The sequence below is a fragment of the Onychomys torridus genome, chromosome 17, assembly GCF_903995425.1.
Source record: "Onychomys torridus chromosome 17, mOncTor1.1, whole genome shotgun sequence".
Lineage (NCBI taxonomy): Eukaryota > Metazoa > Chordata > Mammalia > Rodentia > Cricetidae > Onychomys > Onychomys torridus.
Genome location: NC_050459.1, coordinates 52,963,799 through 52,987,243, shown reverse-complemented (window position 1 = coordinate 52,987,243; position 23,445 = coordinate 52,963,799). Strand labels below are relative to the sequence as shown.

Here is a 23,445-nt window from a genome sequence, read left to right as displayed (position 1 = left end):
GTATGCTTTCAGAAACCTGGGTTGCACTATAGTTTTATTGTTGCATTCTGAAGTTTGGGAAGTGAAGCTTTTTATTGACTGTTGCTTATATATTTCATCTCAATTGTATGTGCTTTCATGAATATTCTGCATACAACTGGGTAATTTGAAAATTCTCTTAAAATTTTTGGTTCTACAAAATGTTCAAGTTTTAAATTATTTCCTAATATAATGGGAATGGGTTCCTTTTTCAAACTGGATCAGAATTGTTTCCTGTTCATACATCTTTCCAGTTTTTGTTACTTGTTGGCATTCTTGAATTAAAATAGCTCTGCTTCAGTGAGGCTTGAAGTCCTCAGTCCCAGTGGGAAGGACCTCACACCTGAGTGACCACAGTACTTTTTATGTCACAGGACGGTTGCTGGGTAATTTCATTGTCTTTACCAGTAAAACACTTTAAAAATGCATAATCAGTCTGCTTGCTTGGCTTTCTGTTCCTGTCAACAAAAAGAACTTATCTATAGTTTTAGCTCCTGTTTTCTTTCCCCTTTTAGTTTAATAGATCTTTTTCTGTTTATCCTTTTCAGGCGCCTCCTTGGCATTATAACAAAAAAAGATATCCTCCGTCATATGGCCCAGACGGCAAACCAAGACCCCGCTTCAATAATGTTCAACTGAGTTCTGTAGATGAGGAGAGAGAGGAGACAGAAGAGGAAGTTCGTTTGTTGAATAGCACAATTCTTTAATATGAGGGACTCGTCCACTTTTTTCTTCTTTAAAAAAAAAAAGGAAAGGAAATAGAAGCGGAGCTTTTGCAACCCGGTTTGCAGATAATGCTGGGAGACCTAAGGGATTGTCTGGGGAGGGAGAAGGCAAAGGAGCGAGGTACTTCCCCGACTGGAGCAGTAATTCATCTCTTGTTCTGCACTGGCTGCATTCACTGAGGCTATGTATGCAGTGAGCGTGCAGGTCTGAGCCTTCATGGAGCCTTCACTGGAATCTTCAAGCCTCTGGCTGTACTTCAGCACCACAGAGACACATTATCAGTCCCTGTTTCTGGAGGGATTACTTTGAATTGAGCCATCTATTAAGACTGCAAGGTCTTGCCCTTTTATATCAGAACTGTTCTGTTTAACTCATGAAATGTATAGTTAAGCATTACCTTTCTACATTCCAAAAGAGCTTCTCTCTCCTCCCTCCCCCCTCTCCCCTTTTCTGAGCTGTAACAAAACCTCTTTAAATTGGTGTGTCCTTTTGAAGCAGTCCTTTCTCATATTGAGACGTACTGTGATTTTACTGAGGTTTCATCACAAGAAGGGAATGTTTCTTGTGCTATTAACCATGTAGTTTGTACCATCACTAAAGGCTTGGTAACGTGCACACACACACACCACCGCTGGCCAAGCAGGTAAAATCTTGAGATGTGAATGAAATCCCCCAGCTTGTGTGATGTGTGGTTCAGAATCAAAAACAAAGAAACTTGATTCTAATCAGTTTTATTTTTTCCTCTCAGACTTTATGGATAATGTGACCTAGTCTTATGCAAATTTTCTATTTCTGAATTCCAACCGTGACATGAGAGTGCTGTTCAGCATAATTAAACATACGCCGCGCTGCTGCTGCTGCTGCTGGGACAGTGAGGAAGGAAGTGTTCTGTTTAGCTGTACCTGGTATTAATTGCATGTTAAACACTGGAACTTTTTTCTTGAAATTAGATTCTTTTATTTCAGGATGTTTCACTGCTGACACTGGAGATGAAATGTAATTCATAACTTGCACTAAATGTATATTTCTTTTCTTAAAAATTTACCATTCTTATTTATATTTTTATGGATTAAAATTTATAAAATACAGATCAGTTAATATTGCACTTAAATAATTTTACCTTTTTAATGTGATTTTTTTTTAATAGACTAATTCTGACTTACAAATATGGAGGTATGAAGGAAGTTTACAATGGGCACAAGGGTTTAAGAAGCGGTAGTCACTTCTCTGTGATCCAGAGTGTACACAGTACCGTCTGAGTTCTCACTGCCATCCCCTGGGTTATGTCCTCTGACCTGGCCATTCCGATTCACAAACTAGAAAGTTGAAAATACCAGAAATGACTACTAGATTAAAACCAAACCTTTTTAAAAGAAAAAAGTCAAACAAAAATGAAAACAATAATCATAATCTGAGTATAACCTTTGAATCTCTGAGTAGGTCAGAACCTTACCTGAAGTGTTCAGTGATGATTTATGTGAATAGCTATGGTGCACATTTTTTCAGAATTATAGGATACCTCAGAGTATTTGGAATTGTTTTTGGAAATGCCCGTTTTAATCATGGTCTTAATTCACTACTGGCAAAGTCAGTTTACTCAGTAGACTGGCCCAGGTGTCTCTGAGTATGCAATTTGAAAGGCAAATGCATTGTGCAGACAGACATTTTCTGAAACAACTGGCAATGAGCCATTTTTAATATCTGTGAGATCATGTTGGATCTGTATGGTCTTGACAACTTTAAAGATCAGGAAGCCATATTAGAATGATCCAGAGTTCACCAAACTTTTAGGGTTTCTCAGCTGTGCTGTCTGCCAACAATATTTTTACTTCCATTGGCAGATTTCAAGATATTTCATAGCGCCTTCATTGTTCTTTGGCTAAACAGAGTAAACTCATTTTTAATAATAGTTCCATAGATCTCAAAGTGTATTTGCAGTGTGCGAGGCACTGCTGGGGTACAAACTTCTTAGCATGGCGGATGGGGACTCATCCCTTTCTGGGTCCCAAGTCTTCAAAGGAGAAGCCAGTTTCTTGGCAGTTTCACCCAGTGAAGCTGAACATGACTTCATTTTCCACATTTCCTTTTCAGATTCTGATCTCGTGACCCATCTTATTTCAGAGATTGACATAAAGCATTCACTTTCTTCTTTATTACTTCTTGATTTCTGATGTGTCTCACTGCTGAAATACATGAAAAGTGCCGTGTTTTTAATGTGCTCAGAGGTTTGGGGTTTCTGTTTTCTTTATGGTATTACCATCCGTTCTCCTTTTCTTTTTCATAAATTAAGGTTTGGTTGGTTTTTCAACCAAATAAGATAGTGGAGACCATGAACTACACGTGCCTAGCTAATTGGCAAGCTTATTGACCAATATATTAAGTACAGCGCCTTATTTGAGTACCCTTTTTAAGAAGGTATGATGAAAATGGGCAAGGGTGTCAGCATCTCTTATTAATAATTGCTTTTGGTTTTGGTTCCTGAAGAATGCTTAGTTGTTAACCTGTGATGTTGCCTAGAGCTGTATTTATCTGTTTTTATTTATACTAGTGTAGTAAAGCTGCATTTCATTACAGTAAAAATGATTACTGTGATGAGTTACTAAGAAAATCTATTAAAAACCTCTACTTGAACGTGTGGTTTGGCCTTTAATTGCACCTGTACCAGCAGCCCTCCCCTGCACAGCTGCACTACACAGTAAGCGTAAGCCAGCATGCCATCACATGCAGCCTCCGAGGGATGGCGGCGCCTGCACTGCTTCCGCCAGGTTACATCTGTCAGCTCCCACTCTGTGAGCAGGGCCAGAACAGGAGGAGAACGCTGGATTGAGAATGTATGTACACTTTTCTAGCAATAGGCTAGGGCCCCCAAGTATCAACACAAAAGATTCCAGTTCAGTTCAGTTTCAAAATGTTTCCTGAAGAAAAATTATACTGTCTGCACAGAGAGAACACATGACTTTCATTCTTAAAAACCGATCACTTTAGAAATACACTAACTGACCTGCTTTAAAACAATAAGAAGCACATGAGTGAAATTTCAGTCTTCTAAAACCAAGCATTGAGAGGAGAACACCAAAGGGCCAGGATAAATCTTTTATCATGTATTCTTTCATTTACTGTTCATGGCATTGAACTGTCATGCTTTGAAAATGGTAGGATTCTAGAGGTGGTGAAGGTGAACAGGATTTGCTAGTGGAGTGCCAAGTAGGGTAAGAGCTCAAGGGTGAGCATCATTGCTAAGATCTGATGACGCAATGGCATGCACCAGAAAAGGCCTGCTACTGGGGATGAGACATGAAGTTGTTTATGGATATGTCAATATCCATATTTTGTGGATATGTCAATGCAGGCTGAGCATAGCACAGCATGCATGTGGAGGTCAGAGGACACCTTCAGTGGTCAGTTCTCTCCTGCCATCATGTGGGAGCCAGAGATCTAACTCAGGCCGTAAGGCTTACCCAAACAGCCCAATATTAAGGTTTTTCTTTAAAGATTTTATTTTAATGCTGTAGGTGTGTGTGCAGGTACCCAAGGGACCAGTTGTCAGATCCTGTGGAGCAGGTAGTTGTGATGCATCTATTGTGGTGTTGAGAACTGAACTTGGCTCCTCTGGAAGAGCAGTACATGTCTTGCTCTTAACCACTAAGCCATCCTTCCAGCCCCTTATTTCGTGGGTGTGCACACACACAAGTGCAGATGCCTTTGGAACTCAACTTAGAGATAGTTGTGAGCTACCAGATGTGGGTAGTGGGAATTGAACTCGTTTTCTAGACTAGGTGCAAGTGCTCTTGACTGCTGAGCTTTCGCTAGCCGAGACATTTTTAGTACCTTTTAGGATTACAAGTGAGGACTTCAAGTAGGAACTAATAAAAACATGAAGATTCAAGTTAACGAGAAAGGCCTGCCTTGAGCTAAATGGAAGGTCTACTCCAGAAGCAGGACAAAGCGAAATTACATGGGTTTCAGTTTGCACAGAGAAGAGGCGGAAGACTCGATGGCAAAACGAGCACAGAAGGAAACTGCCAATGAGGTGGGGAGGGATGCCATTAAAACAGGGTGAACGAAACCAAATAAGGGGTTCAAGGGACCCTCAGCAGCCAGCTGTTTACTGATAGGTAAAGCAAGGGCTGAAAGTTGGCCAGTGTGAGCATACTGATGACCTGCCTGAGTGATGGAACAGTTGCACATAATCAGTTAGGCAGGAGAGTTGGGATTCTTCTGTGATGTTTTCAGAAAAGGAATCGGTTACAAACGATTTTAAGATGCAGGACATGGCTTTTCCCGTTGGTGACAGCAATGTTTGAGAGTAGTTTGAGGTCAGATTTTAAGGTGTAGGATATTACAGCTTATGCTAATTATGGGTACGAGGGAAAATGAATGCCCTAAGTGTGTGGTGGGGGGTCTTTGGGAGGCTTGGAGACCAAGTACAACACAAATGTGAAAGGCAAAATATCCTGTGCTTTGAGTCTGTTGTTTTGATTGCCTCTTTTTCTGTGACATTAACTGAGGATGAAGTAGATACTGGATGAGAAAGGACTAGGACCCATGGACATCCAAAATGGCCATCTGAGGTTAAAATAAATCATCTCAGTGTGACAGCATTCTTTTTCTCTAGCTACTTGGTAGAATTCAGGTGAAATGTAGACTGGTTTAGGGTACTAACATAAATATGACAGAGTTGATGGATGCATGGGCTACAGAGTGAGATCCAGGAAAGGGGCAAAGCTACACAGAGAACCCCTGTCGGGGGGGGGGGATGGGGGACGGGGACACAACCTAAATAAATAAATAAGACTGGGATTTCTAGTTAATAGATGCTTATTTGAATTTGGATAAGCACTATTTTATAAACATGTTAATACCGGGGATAGCACTCAAATACCTTAGAAACTAAAGAATTTCTAGAGACTAAAGAGGAGTGCCATTTATTAGCATGTGAAAGAAAAACACTGGAAGGGCTGGATTATGAAAGTTTTAATAAATGTTTCCATTATTTATTTCTCTGTTAAAAACAAAGTCCCATCTGACGTCCCACTTTAAAACACTTCACCGACAGCAACTCACTCATCCTGCAAGCTGATCTATGTTCTCTGTACTTCTGCTTGCCAGATGATCTTCAATAATTTTTGCAAACAGATCCCTCTTCAACAGATTATATGCAAGAGGTAAAAGCTGGCCAGCAACTTTGTGAAAATACTAAAAAGCAAAAACAAAACACATCAGGCAAAGAAAATGGCAAGTATAGCTGACACTATATTGAAAAGCACTTGTGCAACAAAGCCCACTTCCAAAGTCATGTCAGTCAGCTGTGGACATGGGACATGCACCTGATAGACTGTCTGTGTTGTGCCCCCCACTCAGTATATCTTAAAGGGAATTCAGAATCATTAGTAATTTAATTTTCTCATGGTCCATTAGGTTTTATCAACGTTTTTATCCCAAATTTATTTTTTTTCTTTTATAGAACCTATAATAGATATGCCAAATACAGGATTTGAATCACTCTCCTTCATTGTTATTTTTTAAAAATAATTTTATGTGTCTGTGTTTTGCCTATATGTATACAAATCCCCTGAAACTGGATTACAGGCAGTTGTGAAGTGTCAGGTAGATGCTGTTAATTGAACCCAGGTCCTCTGGAAGAACAGTGGGTGCTCTTAACCACTGATCCATCCCTCCAGCTCCTCCTTTATTCACAGACTCATCTCTATCATGTAAACATTTTTTCCCTGCTAAGAGTTCAGTCTTAGGCTTGCTGAATGGTTTTACAGTACTGCTACTACACATACACTAGTGGGACACCCAGCGACATTACAGTCTTTTGTTGATAAATAGTAAGCTTTCATTTAAGCACTTACCCTGTACCTTGTGTGAGTCTCAAAACCATCACGTTTGCTTTTACCTACTTCACATCTTAATGGTGTTTATGGTTAGGTCTTTTGTGACAGCTGGATCGTTCTGCTTGTTTAACACTCTGGATACTTTTTACTGATAACAACCAACCACATAGGCAGTGAAAGGCCTATGCTTTTAGAGCAGGACTCTCGACCAGTAGCATCAATTTTTCAGGAAGCACTCGTCTGTGAACAAGCCCTCCATGACTACCACACACTGCAGTTCGAGAGCTACTGGTTTAGTCCTGCTCTTCAGCATGGTCTGTAGTGGTGGCATTCCTGTTACATGGGAATCTCAGTGACATAAGGGCCTCATCTCTGACCGACTGAAACAATCTGCATTCTGAACAGCTACAGGTGGCTCCCAAGCATGTGCAGTTTGTGGATAATGGATTTAAGAACTGTAACGGGACTGTCTTTGTGAGCCTGGAGATGCTCTACCAATGACTTACCAAAGATACAGTGAGAAATGTGTAGGGCACATGAGAAGACAAGTTTACAGGTAGGAAAAGAGCTAAAGGACTAAGAAAACTGCCCAGCCTTACATAGCTGGGGATGACGATTTAAAACCGTAACTAAGCTTATAGGCCTTTGACTCTGAGACCCCTACAGTTAAAGTAGCACTGATATGGCTAATTTTCTTAAGGAACAGATAACGATAGACTACCAGCTCCAATATTTTAATTAAAATATTTGAAAATAGTATTGGAAGACACGGTAGTAGATAACCACCCCTAAAGAGAAGCAGAACCAAAGGAATAGTATGTATAGATCCCCACATATACCCACCATGTATGATACACAAAAACATGGCACACCCTGGAATATCGATACATAAGCTAAGTTTAATGTGAACTTAAAATTTTGCTTATCATCTTTCCCAGAATCTAAGATTTCAAACAGTTTTAGAACTTTTATTTTAAAAATTTCTTCAAAAGTTGACTGAAATACAAGCTGGATCCACATCTTCCCAGCATTTGAATTTGAGACTGTAAGTACAAACTTGAGTGGGTGTGCATGGATAATGGGGAAAGGCAGAGTTTTTACTCACATGAGAGCCATAGCAAAAGAGGTCCATTCCTAATTCAAGCCCCATGCCATAATCACATTCATCGTTAGCAAACTGCACAAAAGTCATCATTTCCTGAATGGGAGCAAATGCTTTTAGTCTCTCCTCATCACTGGCAGCCTCAACAATTGCCTTGCAAATTCTTTTAAGGTCAGCTGAAAGAAATCAATGATGTAAAGCTACCACATACAAAATCACAGCCCATTAATGACAGACTTTCCTTAGGTCTTCTACTAATGACAACCACTGCTTTCCATGTCTACTACTACTTAACTGATGCCATCTTAGTAATCTGACAAGCTGCAATTCAGAACGCCAACCATAACATTACTTGTGATTCAAGCAGAAGACTGGACAAGGGAGCCAGAACTTCCCACAGAGACTGATTAATCCCAGCTCCAGGGAACAGGGACCAGTGTGAGAGAAATTTAGGGTGACTGAATATGTAAGTCTCATTTTTATAGTAATCACATTTTAAAAAGAAAGGGCTGGTGGTTGGGTTCTGTGGGTTATAGATGCTTGTACACAGGCCTGGCCACCTGCACTGATTACCAGAGACCATGAGGGGCTTGAGAACCAACTGCCGAGAGTTGTCCTATGACTCCATAAGCACCCCAGGGCATGGGTAGAGTCACCCCTTCTTTCTCCCCACTCCCATCTCCCTCCCCACACCTATACCCAAACGAAAAATAGATGAAACTAAGGATATTTAATCCAATACTTCTAATATAGGACTACTTCAACATAAAATCAATATAAAAATGTTTAATACTGGTTCAACTTATAAATTTAAACAAATTCTTTGTTTTAATTTTAAATGAAATTTTAAATTTAAATGATGCCATCTGTCAGGGGTGCTAGCCACATGTGCAGTGTTCAGGAACCACTTATTACACATTCAGTCAGTCACCCTCTGAACTCCTGGAGGGACAGTGAAACTACAGCAAACCTGACTCAATATGAACGGTCACACAACTCATGCCACCTTCCTGGCCGGATCCAGCACAGTACAACTGAGCCGTGTCACTTAAAGACTGGTGATTGCTAAGCTCATTCACAGTTCTGAGGACAAGTGGCCATGTGTAGGAGGTAGGAGTAGGTGCTTCTTCCCTGAGGAGGTGCTAATTTGGATTCTTCAACAAACAGGAGGATGAAGAATACCAATGGGGTGCTCACAGCGAAGAGAACAATGGTTAAAGGATTCTGACCACAGTAATGACTAGATTCTGTGAATAAGTATTTCTGTATGACCATATGAAGTAGTATCTTAGGTATGTGAAAGCTTTGTGTCTGTGACCAAACACTTCAATTATTACTATGTCAAAGTTATTAGTATGTTCAAGTTAGAAAAAAAAGTTACCTAAGCAATGGGTTTAAAATCCCTTAAATTTTAAAAGTAATTACCTTGCATCCAGCATTATGTGACATCATACTAAATACTTTATATCCTTTCATATTCCAAATACCACTATAAAAAGTACATCACTGCTTAATTTGATGATGAAAAGGACAAGGTTTAGTAATACTAAATAGTCTGTTCATGGTCAAGCTATGAATGCAGTTTTAATTCGTCTACCTGAAACCTGAGTTTGCTCTTAACTACCTACTTCTCAATCTGAAGAAAGCTTTTACCACATGTCCAAACATACATACACAGTTACACATGAAACACATTACCGTCTGTTTCAGGGAGCTCTCTATAGCCAACATTTTTATCTACAGGAACAACCAAGCCTGCACCATGAAAGGTCTTTGTCACAACCTATATCAAGAAAAAAAGGAAAGAAAAAAAAAAAACACAAAATGAGACCAGGAAAACAGACCCAAAAGAACTATTTCAACAGACACATAAACCCTGGGTATTTTCACAACAGAGCATTCAGGGACATTATCTCGGTAAATCTGGACCCGGGGAGAATACATTCTTAAAAATCAGAAATCAAGCATTTGAAGTAAATATAAAATAAATAGATTAGTCATGCCAGTCATTTACAAGTTTGTCTTTCTTTATATGTCAGAAAACCACCAGTACTGTTCTAGCAGGCAGTCAGAATAGCAGCCTTCTCCAGACAGACTGCATCGGGACACTGGGTCAGAAGGGAGGATGAAACAGGGTGAGTTTGTAGAAAAACAGACTCCTCTCGTTAATACTGCCAATTGAGTCCTATTTTCGACCCGAAAAAGTTAGGCTCATTAATAAACTACAAACAGGGTAGTTCTGGTTGACGGTGTCTTCATAGACAAATCGTGTGGCTACTTTACTTTTAATCGTTCACCTTCAAGGATGAAAACAGGCCCAACTGGAGGAGCCACCCTCCTAAACCTCCTGGTTTAACATTCACCTAGTCGTTCTCTTCACGTTATTTTTAGATCCTTTTTCTTCAGTTCTCTCACTTTTTTTGTTGTTTTAACTTTTTCATTTTATGTGTGTGGGTGTCGTGCATGTTTGCCTGGAGAGACCAGAAAAGGGATCAGATCCGCTAGACCTAGTTACAGAACCTCCATGTGGGTCCTGGGAATGAAACCCTGGCCCTGTGGAAGAGCAGCCAGTGTTCTCAACTGCTGAGCCATCTCTCCAGCCCCCTGGCTTGAATTCTTGATCCTCCTGCCTCAGCCTCCTGAGTGCTGATGTTACAAATGTGTACCAATGTACTTGGCCTTGGTCTTTTCCAGTACAGTATCTTCAGTATTCCACTTGTTTAGGTAGTCTAGGGAAAGCATCCACGACAGAAGAAAAATAAAGTTCCCAAATGCCCTCTACATTGAAGTCTTCCCCGAGCCCCAGGCATGGGGTGGCTCCTTCCCTCCCACTCAGCCTCCACTACTTTCATCGTCTGCCTAAGCTACCCTCAAGGGCAGAGTGTTCAAAAGAATTTCTCAGTCACTGATCATGAGTGGGAAAAAATAAATTATAGCCTTATATCTTTACACTGGATCAACTTATAGTTGCATTTCAGTCTTAATTTCAGTGAAAACAAAAACTAAAATACAAGAAAAGCAGACTTTCTTCTAGGCAAATATAGTGACTCACATAGACTTTTCATTCCAAGTCCTACAAGGTGTTATCTACATGAAAACACTGCTGCACTATATAATGCTGTATAATGCTCGACCATGCTAAAATGCAGATTCTATGCTAATATGCAAGGACAAAGTCACCAACAGACTATTGGAACTGAATTTTTCAGGAATCGGAAACTATGAATTAACTAAGATCTCACAGTAACATTAAAAATTATACATAAATTAAAAGCAACCATCAACACAGAAAGAGAAAATCATAATTTTCTTGTAAATGATTTTCCTTGTATTTATATTATTAGCTATCTTTTAATGAAAAACCAAATAATATAAACTTGGGAGTCAAAATAAACAAAACATGAAATTTAAGCTTCAACCATATTTATAGATGTAAGAAGGCATTAATGAACTCTCTGAACTAAATTCTAGCGGTTAACAGAAAAACAAAGAACTTAATGATCATTAGAACACATGACAGCAAGGCCAGGCTCATTTCCCTTTCTTCTAGTGAGAAATTTCCCTTGAGAAGCAGACATGTGAAAGAAAATACAAAATGTTCAACGTCACTAATTACTCTCAAAATACTCATCTTTAGAAACTATTTCTGTTCTTTAGAACTCAGAAAGAGTCACTAAAACAGCAATTTACATATCTATTGACTTACAGATTTATAATTGAAAATCCAAAAACCCAAAACCTGAGAATTACTTGCTTCTTTATAAAATATTTTCTCACTTTGCAGGCACTAGTACATGCTGATAGGGTCAAGGAGAAATCAGGAGAAAATTTACAAATCTTAACCCATACTGGTTTTTTTTTTTTGGTTTATGGAGGGTGTCGTCCCCCCCCCCCCCCCCCCTGTTTATTGAGACAAGGTTTCTCTGTGACACAGCCCTGGCTGTCCTTGAAACTCACAGAGATCCACCTGCCTCTGCCTCCTGAGTGCTGGGATTAAAGGCATGGGCCATTACTGCCTGGCTTAGGCTGCCTTTGGGGTCTTAGGTCACTAAGTATAGAACTACACCCCTAAACTAGACCTCAACCATCCAAAATGAAGTTTAACATTAACCCAAAGCTGCTTTTATTTACTTTTACACAATGGCTGAAACAAGATTAAAAGACTAGAATGAGGGGCTAGAGAGATGGCTTAGGAGTTAAGAGCAATGGCTGCTCTTCCAGAGGACCCAGGTACAATTCTTAGCAATCCCATGGCAGCTTACTGTTACAGGAGATCCAACACCCTCACACAGACATACATGTAGACAAGAGACCAGTGTACATTAAAAAAAAAGACAAAAAAAAAAAAAAGATTTATATAACCACAAGAATGTCCTCCAGTCATAGGAGTCAGCCTGCATGCCATCTACAGGCTGACCTGCCCCTGCTCCAGCACCGTCCAAGAGCCCCTGGAGGACAGCATGTAGCTCTCTTTAGGCTAGGGCTAGAGAAAAGCATACAGTGCAGATGGGGAGGAGCTAAAAGCAGAGCACGACAGTCAGCTGACAGGTGGAACACTACCTTCTTATCTCTCTGTCTCATCTTCGAGGTTCTCTGTTCCAGCGAGTATCCTAGTTCTCTGGCTGCTTCTGTGAGTTTTTCATCTATGTTTTTCAAAATGCTAGTTTTCTTTCTATCTGTTACTTCTTTAAGTTTTTTCATCAAAAATAATCTGAAAAAGAAGCAAAGGCCCTAGTTATATTGCTGGCTTCTATTTAATACACAGAAGTCAAGGAGCTGCAATAAAAATGTCAAGTCCCATGCAATGCTCTCTAAAGCCCTCATAGGTTGCATCAAACAAGGAATAAGCAGTACTCATGTTCTATGTCTGCATTATGTATCTTCACTGTAAACACTGAAAGGAAAACATAATCAAAAAGCCAGGGCTGAGCTTTAAGTCATACTGCTGGAAATTAAGATACAGCATACAGAGCCAGGTGGCAGCACATACCTTTAATCCCAGCACTCAAGAGGCAGAGGCAGTAGGATCTCTGTGAGTTCAAGGCCAGCCTGGTCTACAGATCGAGTTCTAGGACAGCAACAGCTACACAGAGAAACCCTGTCTTGACCACCCCCCTCTCCCCCACCCCCCAAAAAAGATGGCATACTGCCTTGGAGAGGGCTAGCTAACGAGGAAAACACAAATAATGCTGTCCACAAAAAGGATTTTTGTTATTTTTTAAACTGGAATAAACTGACTTCTATTTGCTACCTACATTGGGGATTTGCAGAAGTCATTTAGACCATGTCATTTTTCACTCTTCTTTACATATCAGGAAACTGAGGTACATAGGATAGTAAGGTCAGATTATATGCCAAGGAGACCCACACCATAAAACCCAGCACCTCCTCACTGCAGCACAGGTGTTTATCACCACAGGCTGTATAAGAGGACATTAACAACTAGATCTAGTCTGTCACAGTGTGAATGAATCCTACCCTCAAGCTCTCTCGTGGAGGCTGGGAGGCCTCCAAGCACTCTGTGTCTCTCACTTAGACACAGCCACACATACAGCATTCCTCCACTAAAGCACTTCTTTCCATTATTCCAAGTAAGGTTCTGTGCAGTCACCAAGACCCTTCAGCCATCAAGCTGTTAGGATCATCTCTCGTCCAGTCAAAGCTACTATCAGCTTCAGGGCTGCTCCATGATGTTTAAAGATGTGCACCGTGCAAACAGAAACAGTGGTCGTGAACATTTTGTTAGACCCACTGGAATGTGCATGTTTTACAGCATTCTGAATGGGGCTCACTAAGTTATATAAATCTAAATGTTGGAACTTCTCATTACACCAAGTTTATTCCATTATGCTTCATGAAAACAACACATTCATGACTATTAGGAAGTTCTAGTGAAAAGCTGTCAAGTTCACCATAGTGTTGACTAGTATTTTCTTATTTTTTATAAAAACCTTGAATTTTAATGATGACACCAAATATAACAGGACATTTCTTTGGTTTGAGAAAATGACTGCTCTGCAAGAACTTGTGCCAAATAAAAGTCTGTCAGTCACTCCCTCTTATCAAAAGTAGGTAAAAGTTCAAATCACAAATCACATTAATTCAATGTGCAGAAGTACTTCCTACCTGTTCCCCATTTCACTATGCATATATGCTGGCATTACACAACCTAATGTGTAATGCAGAGAGGTGCATAACTGATGCCCTTAAACATGCCTGCATATACTCAACGATGAACAATGCAATACTGCTAACACAGCAAGTGTCAATACACTGGTTCTTACAAAGGTGCCACAGTATTACCCACCACTAACTTTGTGTCACTAGTCCACAAACAAAAACATAAAACCATTGTATTACTACAAATACTTATGACCTTAGGGCAGGGACCATAGGTCCTTCAGGTCAAAATTATTGTAGCACTTAGTTTTATGGAAGGAAAGGTAAAACATCACTCCTGCTGTTTATGAGTATAGATTATTTTCAACATGCATTAGTAAAAAAAAAATTAATAGAATCATTGTGTTCTATTATTTGCTCTTTCCAAAAAAAAAAAAAAAAAAAATCAAAGTCATGGCATTTAAAATATGTAGATGTTTTACATTTACCTTATCTTCCTTATTGCTAGATGTTATTTCTGTAATTTGTTTTTATAAGCAATTTTTAATAAAAACACGTTTATAGACATCAAATTCCTTTTTATAGCCAGAAACAGTCAATTCAATGACATTAATGTGTACTTAGCACAGTACCTGTAGGTGTTAACTACCAGCTGAGAAACCTTGGAATATGGATGTGTGTTCAGAACTGATTTCCACAAAGGTTTTACCAATTATCAATTGTATCAGAAAAGTTCTCAGACCCTGACAGTCATTGAAGCCTTTCCTTAATTAACCTTTGTTGACTCTGCTTTCTTAATTCCAATTCTTTAGCTATTGAGTCTTGCACAACAGACAGAAATCCTAGAACTTGGATTCTTTTAAACTATTAAGACTGAGAAGACCAATACAAATCACATTAGATATTTGGGGAGTTATAGATTTAGCTCTGTGGTAGAGCATTTGCCTAGCAAGTGTAATGCCCTGAGTTTGGTTCCCCGCACTGGAAATTTAAAAAGATACATTTATATGCTATGGTGTTTTTAAGGTGATTTATGAAGTGTCTACCAGGGAACAGTACTATGCAAAAGACACAGCCCCTGCCCTCATGGGACTTCATGCCAGCACAAGAGACAGTAAACAACTGCCAACTTAAGTTCAAAGGTAAATCTTAAAGGTTTAGAAGTATGGTGTCAGGGCCAAGGATATAAGCAAGTGATAGGCACTTGCCTAGGATGGCCCTGGGTTCAGACCCCAGTACTCAAAACCAACAATAAAAAAACAACCCTGGGGAGGTGGGGGGGGACCTACACCAATTATAAATGCCAAACAAATTTTACCTAAAACTTGAAAATCTTAGATGAGAAAGAACAAATGTGGCTGTCCCTCAGGCACACTAGTGTGTACACAGCACAGAATAGTAGTCACTGTGGGTAGACTTGGTTTGAATCTTTAATAATGAATTATACTATTAAGTCACAGGAATAAAGCCTTTTAGAGTCATATAAAACAGTCAACTATTTCACGTGTAAAGATTACCTTGCTGAATTACAACATAATTGCACACCTACTAACAAATGACTTCAAATCATGTATGTGCTCAGTACCCATTGGTTCATTCAGCTGGATTCTGACCCCGTCCTACATGAAAAATGGGTGCATTTCCCATGCCATTTTTTCTTTCTTTTTTTGGCTGATGTCACATGGGACCTGATTTATTCCAAGCAGAAGCAACTCTTTCAAGTCTGAAAGGCAGAGGGTTGGGAATAGCGGCCATGCTTCTGCATCCCCACTTTGTATGAGCTGTAGAGACCTCATCCTTAGCTTCCGGAGGCTCAGTGGCAGAGGGTGGGCAGTGACTTTTCTGGCATAACTGTAGATCAATGATACGGCCTCGAGCTACTTGAGAGAGCAGTTTGTTTTCCGGCTTCTTGATAGGAGCAAAGACAAACGCCATTGATGAGATGGTAGCCACACAACTGTCATTCAGGGAGGCTCAGCTTGTTCTAGTAGCTCTTCCAAAGATTTCAAAAATACCTACCTTACTCTTAAAAACTGTTCAGTTTGAACTACACTGCAGTCAGTTCTTCTAATGAACTCTTAATGGCATTGTTTAAATGTAATGTCCAGTTTTTAAAAACAACAACACTCTGCTATCTCCAAGGGAAAATCAGAATGAAATCAAGACTAAGTACTACTCATACTTTCGCAACGTAGCGGATAAAACCCTACTATGACGTGCTAAGAACATGCTCTGCCACACGTTCAGAGCTCAGCCCAGAGTAAAGCAATATGTCCACTAAACGAGCAGTTACATAAATGTTTGGTGACAAGCAGCTTCAGAAATCACAGAAATGAGCCCTAGAATCTGCAGCACTGGAGTCACCACAACCCCACTTTGGAATGCGGTGTAGACAAGCAAACAGAGAAATTAAAAGAGAATTGAAATGAAATAGTTTCTTACTTGATGGCAGCAAACACATTATCTCCATTTTGATTAATTATACAGTTTTTCTTTGCTTCATTTGTACCAACATATACAGGAAGTTCATCAGGAGAATCCCTGTTTTAACAGAAGATAATAAAAACTTAGCTGCCCATAATTTATGATGCCAACAAGCAGAAAATTAGGTCTACAGACAAATTTGTGCCTGTAAAAAGCAGAATAAACTTACTAGGTTTAAGCTTCAAGTATCACCAGACTGTCTATGAAAAATCCTATCTATCAGAACATAATAAGGTTCTTAGTACTTAATTATTTTTCTTCAAATATAAAAAAAAAATGGGAAAGTCAGTCTGTCGACAGACTATTAGAAACAATTGACGATCACCTTCATTTTAAAGTTTATTAAGAAAAAAAAAGTAAAAGAAAAAATGGAGTAAAAGCCAAACAGAATCAGGGCAGATTATAAAGAATTGAAGAATCTTATTCATAGCCAACCCTTTTATTTTAAAATTGAAGAAACCAGTAGAGAGGTTAAGATTCTTGGCTAAAGTTCTAGCAGCCAAGTAGTGTCAAAGCCAAGAACAAAATCCATCTGACCTCATCCCCAGGCTCCGAAGTGTTCTGTCCAGTACTTCTCTCTAGCCACACCTCATCTTTTCTTCTACTACTTCATCTTTACACCACAGCACTCCTGCTCCAAGTGGGAAAGGTATTTCTCACCTTACCGTATCTGCTAACATTTTACATCTCTGCAGGCATTCTCTTAATTCTCACAATACTCCTTTCAAATATGTGCTACTAATATCCCTGTTATTCCAAGAGAAGAAACGGAGTCATAGAAAGACCACAGTCACCACTGACTGGCATACTGTCGTCAAGATAATAAATGGCAGGACCATCTTTTGAGTCCTTTGGCCCCTGGAAGCGCATGGTTTAAGTCAAACACCTGGTTTACATTTTCTTATTGGGGCTTCGGAGAAGCTCTTCTGATGGCAAAAGTACAAAGTTCATAGTCAAGGAGAAAAAGAAACCAGGGAAGTTTGATGTAGAGTTTACCAACCTAGGCAGGCTAAAGAGGTGAAAGGTAGCTAGAACAACAGACAGACCATGGAGCCAACAATAAGAGGAAAAGTAGTCTTTCCTTGGGGGCTGCCAGTGAAGGTCTAGAAGAGTCACTGACAGCAGAGGAGCTGTTTTTAGAGAGAAAAGATCCTTTACCTGAAATACCCCATGTGGTACTGAGTTCTATTATCTCCAATAATAATGGTCTGGAACTCAGGAGGGTCATAGTAAAACCTCCAGTGAAGATTACAGTTCAAGCCTGTGGATTTGGTCTTCACTCTATGCTTCCCAGCAAGGATGTCATAAGGACCCACTAACCGAAGGCCAAGGCTTGTGGCGAGTGCATCTATAAGGAAAATAAGTTTACTCAGGTAACACTTTCTAAGGTAAGCAGGAAATAATGCCTTTCATCACTTTGAATTTTTCTTTTCTTTCTTCTTTTTAGAGACGAAGTTTCTCTGTGTAGCTCCGGCTGTTATGAAACTACCATGTAGACCAGGCTGGCCTCAAACTCAGAGGTCCACCTACCCCTGCCTCATGATTTGAAATAATTCTTAAGCAAGTTGTTTTAAAGAATGCTTTTAAAGTCTGTAAAAAATGTTTTTACTCAATGGAAGAATCAGTTTAACAGAAATGTGGCACTAAATTTAGGGTTCCCTTTCAATGTTCTACTGAACTAGCTTAGCATTTTAAACATTCCCATCCCTTCTATAGCCCAAGCCAAGCTGCTCTGCATTCTTTCAGGTGTAATAAGAGCCACAGATTCACCTTGCCTCACTATCTGCTGTTACCACAAATACACAGATTAAGGAGGAGACAACATAGATGAAGGATAGAGAGATCATTTCCTTTCCTCCTCTTCAGCTGCCACTCCAGATTCTTTCAGATAATCTGTGTGTCAATGATTCCATCTCTCTTTCACAGACCACACGGTCAGAAGAAGAAAACCACAACGCCATGAAGTCTGTGCAGATGTACAACTTACAACTTCACAGTGCCTTCAGCTTTCCTAGGAAGGGTACAATCAAACATTAAGCCATTTCTCTCTCTCTGCTCCAGTAAATATCCTTGAAGTAAAATGACAATACATGCAACTGCTAATCTCCCTTTCCACTTCCATGAAGGAACGTCCTGAAACTGCCTGCCTTTGCCAATAGGTGACAACAGCATATTACAGCATTATGGTTTGGATATGACATTAAACCAAAAAGGCTCACTGAAAGCATGGTCCCCAGCCAATGAAATTACTGAGACGTGACTGGCCAGTAGGAGGTTTGGTCTAGCTGGAGGAGGTGGGTCCATGACTTGAAGGGTTCATCCATCCTATCTGAGGACTCCCACTTGCTAATGCTCTGCTTCCTGTCTGCTGTGAGGTAAGCACTTTCCAGACACATCCTCTGGCATAACATATCACTGGCCCCAACCAAAACACTGGAACCAACTCTGGGGTCAGAAACCTTTAAAACCATGATTCAAAATAACCCTGTCAAGGATCCTACAGGGCTGTCTTCTCAAGTCACAGCCATGAAAAGGACTAACGTTAAGTATTGTTTCTTTGATGACATCCCTCTCATTAGAAACAACTCCAGGAATGTTCGTCTTCTCTTTTTTGGTATGGTCTCACTGTGTAGCCCAGGCTAGCCTGACACTTGCGATACTCTCAAACCAGTGTCCTCACTGCTGAGACTGCAATAGGCATACATCACCGTAGCTGGCTGAAATGCCCTTTCTCTCTGAGCTGTCGGTCTTTCCTCCAGTTTTCTATCATCTTTTCCAGGCGCAGAAGCAGAAAGATGCTGGAGGAACTCACCAGCTGGCTCTTCCGGATCAAGTTCTTCACAGAACTTCCAGAAATGATAGAAATCCTCAGGCAGGGGAAGCTTATACAGGTTTTCTACTTCTTTTCGGAGCTCACTGGAGACATCAGCTTCACAGGATTTACTTTTCTTCACTTCAACTGTCTTGTCACACTGAAAATTGGCAGACAGAACTTTAGTTCTCCAAAAGGAACCTCAACAACTCTCCTATTGTTGGTTAGTTTCTATGAGCTACATACATTCTTTCTAAATATTTACTTTTATCACTGTAAATTATGTGCATGTGTGTATGTCTGTGTTAGGGTATGTGGCTACCTGTACAGGCTAGAAAGCATTGGATTCCCTGGAGCTGGAGTTATGTCAGGAACTGAACCTGGGTCCTCTACAAGACCAGTATATACTCTTAACTGCTGAGCTATCTTTCTAGTTCCATCTTTATATGTTAAAAAAAAAAAAAAAAACAACAATAACAAAGGCATATGCTAATGATATTTATGAGTAACATCCTAGGGATTATTTTGTACAAAGTGGAAATAGTTTACATGGTGGTCAAGAAATACCCCCCCACAGCATATCTTTAAATACACTTCTCCATGATAGCAGAAACACACACACACACAAGAAAAATTTTAAAAATTGTCAGAAAGGCAGAATGCCATTACTCCATAATCAGCACTCAAGATTGCCTGGCAATGCCAACACAGAATACACAGTGAAACCATCTTAAAAACCAAGCAAATAAAAAAGGTACAATGGCACATATTTATGAAGAAGCCAGGACAAAACCAATTATTTGTGTTCTAACCTAGAACATTAATAAAAGAAAAAAGAAAACTGCTTCTTCAGGAAGTCCAACCAGAGATAGTTCTGGACTATTTACCACAATCATTACTAACCTTCCATTTAAAACCAGAGGCCTTCCTTTTAACACTCCACAAACAAGCGAGGGGAGGTATGGCAGAGTCAAGGAGCAATAGTCACTAATAAAATGAGAATAAACTCTGAGTCAAAACCACTGATTTAAGAAGAGGCTTCGTAATGCCGAGACTTGCTATTCTTTGCATCTTCCAGCACCTGTACAATGTAACTATGCTAGGTTAAAGGATGTTAAGAGAAAGCTCATTCATTTCTACCAAGGTAACACGCTTAATTCTGGGTACCTGTCTTGGTTCTCTGAGTACAATCTTTCTTTCTGGGAACCTAGACGCTTTCCTAGATCCTTTGGAGTATACTATTTCCATCACATTCCTCCTTTCAGCCCAGACCTGTGGTCCTGAACAAAGCAGTAACTGCACATTTAACCCCAGTGGAGCTAGTGGCGTCTAGTGGTGCAGAGGCTAGGGACAATGCTCAATGTTGTACAATGCACAGAAGATCTGCACTCAGTATGTCAATTATGCCAGAGTTGAAAATTTTCACCTAGGTGTGTTTCTGATAATTACGTTTTCTCAGAGGCTCAGGTTTATTAATCAGTGTTAAAGTCTACATATTGTATTTACACATCAAATGGCATGTAAGAACTGTTCACAATGGCACTGTCCTTAAGGGTTGAAATGCCAGCCAACAGGAGAATGACAGGTACAGAGCTTTCAAACAGTGAAGCACACTAAATAAATGAGAGGGAAGTCGAGTCAGACAACATGGCTCAACAGGAACTATTTGGAAGGATTAGGAAGTGTGTCACTGGGGGTGGGCTTTGGGGTTTCAAAAAGCCCATTCCAAGCCTAGAGTCTCTCTCTTCCTGCTGCCTGTGGATCCAGATGTAGACCTCTCAGCTACTTTTCCAGCACCATGTCTGCCTGCATGCCACCATGCTTCCAGCCATGATAATGGATTAAACCTCTGAAACTGTAAGCCAGCCTCCATTAAATGTTTTCTTTTGTAAGAGTTGCTATAGTCATGGTGCCTCTTCACAGCAATGGAACACTGACTAAGACAAGATGTACCACAACAGCTTTTTAGAAAACAAAAAACTCTAAAAGTCAGCAAGGGAAAACTCAAAATTCAGGGTGATAGTTACAGTGACAGAGGAGAAATTTAGGCCGAATAGATAAGGCACCGAGAGTGGTAGATGCAGAGCTGTGGTAGTATTTCATTTTCAAATCTATCTATTTATTTCAGTTTTTTCATACAATATATTCTGGTCACATTTTCTCCCTCCCCCAACTTGACATGAGTTCTAGGGAATGAATCTAGGTCATCAGATTTGAGGTTAATTATCCACTGTGCCATCACACTGGACCTGTTTAAGGCAGAGTCTACTGTAGCCCAGGCTGGCCTGGACCTTGCCATGTAGCTGGGGGAGACACTGACAAGTGCTGGGATCAAAAGTGTGTGCCAACACTCGGGCTTGTGAGTGGACTCCTGACAATCCAGCTGTCACCTGGGGCAAGTTACTTAAACTCTCTGTGCTTTGTACTCTCATCCAAAGGCATACTGCAGTACCTGTTATCATTTTTTTAAAAATAGCTCTATTTAAAAATAAAACAGTAGATAATTGATGCTGGCTATTATTGCCAGCGACAGACACTCCACTAGATCATCTCTATCTTATTTCCAGTTAAGCCGATTATCCTGCCAAAGCGGTCCCTTCAAAGAGATGCCTCAGGCGTGCTTTAAATCAGTGGGTTCCAGAATCCTCACATTCCTAACAGGTAGAATTTGGGACAGCTGCTCTCTTCAGACTACATTTTTAACTTGGTGTTGCGAGAAAACACGACCCAATGTGAAAAATACCTGTAAGCATCGTCTGCTGACCGTTAAGCTTTGACAGTAACAGCCTCCCCCTCCCCCAGGTTAAAATTCAGCTAGAACAATTTTTTGTTAAACTTTAGTTTTCCTGCTTATTTCCTCTTGTTAGCTACTCAATGCTTAGGGAACGCACGAAATCATGTCAAAGTCCAGACTGGCCACTTTAATCACGCATTTGCACCCCCGCATCCCTTAGAGTTCTATGTCAAGGGATCTCTTTTCTTCTCTGTCATCAAGAAAGATTTTCAGACCCGAGTTGCCTTAAAAGTCGTCTTGCTGGGCATGGTGGCGCACGCCTTTAATCCCAGCACTCGGGAAGCAGAGGCAGGCGGATCTCTGTGAGTTCAGGCCAGCCTTGGTCTACATAATAAATACCAAGGCAGCCAAGGCTACAAAATAGACCCTGTCTCAAACAAACACAAGTCGTCTTTAATAACTCCAGGACTTAACAATCCAGCCAGTACGTTTTTCCCCGCTTCTACACACCAGCGTTAACCCCAAGCAAAAAGTGGAGGGTGAAAAGTACGCTCGTGTGCCCCGCCGCCTTGGCAGCTAGCTCCTCGGCACTCCGCGGGGCTCTCCAGGGCTGTTTCCATCAGGGGGGCTGGACGAGCGAATGAATGCATGCATGGTCGCTCGGCTGGACGTGGAGAGGACCGACTGCCCCGGCCCTTCCCCGGGAGAGCAGCCCTCCGGGCGTGCCCAGCGCCGCCGGGAGCTCCGCCACGGCCCACAGCAGCCCCGCACGCCGGGCATCCCGCCTCGCCTACCTGCGGCCCCGCCCCGCCCGGCCTGCGCTTCCCGCCGCCGCCGACCATCCCGCAGCCGCCGCGCGCCGCCGACCGCGTTCCCGCCACTTCCGAGCGCCAACCACTGCTTCCGGGTTCAAAAGCCGCCACTCCGAGCAGCCGCTCAGCGGCGCCGATTTAGAGGTCAGACTCCGCCCCCTGAGGCGGGAGGTGGGCCCCGGGCCCCGCCCCCGGCAGGATGTGCCCCGCCCCCTGGGCTCAGTGGTGTCTAGACCCGGCCCCGGAGATGCCGCCAGGGCCCCGCCCACTGCCCAGCGCCGGGTGTTACAGAGAACCCGAGGTTATAGAATTTGCGTCCTCTGATGAGGTACAAACTTTGTCCTCAGGTGCATACTGCTGGCCCGGTGGCTGTATGATGCTGCCTCCCTTCAGCCTTTTCGTTTTTCTTCTTTAACGTTCATTTAAAGAATTGTGCTTTTGCACGCAATTCCCTATTGCACTGTTATTGTCTATCATTATTTCCGCAATTGTCTTCGAGAAGTCCATCAATCTCTCTTTCTCTCTGTCTCTTCTCTCTCCGTTTCTTTCCATGTATCTTCCCATTTTTTTCTCTCTGTTCTTGTTTCTCTATCCTTCATTTGTGGTTTTTGTTTGTTTGTTTTGTTTTTTGGTTTTGTTTTGTTTTGTTTTTTTAGCAGAGGATCGAACCCAGGGCCTTGCGCTTGCTAGGCAAGCGCTCTACCACTGAGCTAAATCCCCAACCCCACCTTCATTCTTAATACAATTTGTTTTTTACATCTTGGCTCTGCTAAGCCGGCACCAACAGCGGCATCCCC

At 41.1% G+C, this 23,445-nt stretch overlaps 2 protein-coding genes across 6 annotated transcripts in view; one reads left to right on the top strand and one right to left on the bottom strand.

The window, feature by feature from the left end:
- Clcn3 (chloride voltage-gated channel 3) overlaps window positions 1-3,375 on the top strand; it is an 82,284-nt gene extending 78,909 nt beyond the window's left edge. For all 5 annotated transcript variants that reach the window (XM_036209452.1, XM_036209455.1, XM_036209454.1 and 2 more), the window contains one exon: window positions 567-3,375. In XM_036209452.1, coding sequence (XP_036065345.1) covers window positions 567-725 — 159 coding nt within the window. In that variant the 3' untranslated portion in view covers window positions 726-3,375. The remainder of the gene's footprint in view (window positions 1-566) is intronic.
- Window positions 3,376-5,703: 2,328 nt separating this feature from the next.
- Window positions 5,704-22,736, bottom strand: LOC118569067 (histone PARylation factor 1). The gene is made up of 8 exons (XM_036166777.1): window positions 22,631-22,736; window positions 19,103-19,262; window positions 17,449-17,638; window positions 16,249-16,347; window positions 12,247-12,397; window positions 9,385-9,469; window positions 7,690-7,862; window positions 5,704-5,940 (listed from the first exon to the last, which is right to left on the bottom strand). Exons 1-8 carry the CDS (start codon window positions 22,676-22,678, stop codon window positions 5,809-5,811), a joined length of 1,038 nt encoding a protein of 345 aa, XP_036022670.1. The 5' UTR covers window positions 22,679-22,736; the 3' UTR covers window positions 5,704-5,808.
- Between the last annotated feature and the right edge of the window lie 709 nt (window positions 22,737-23,445).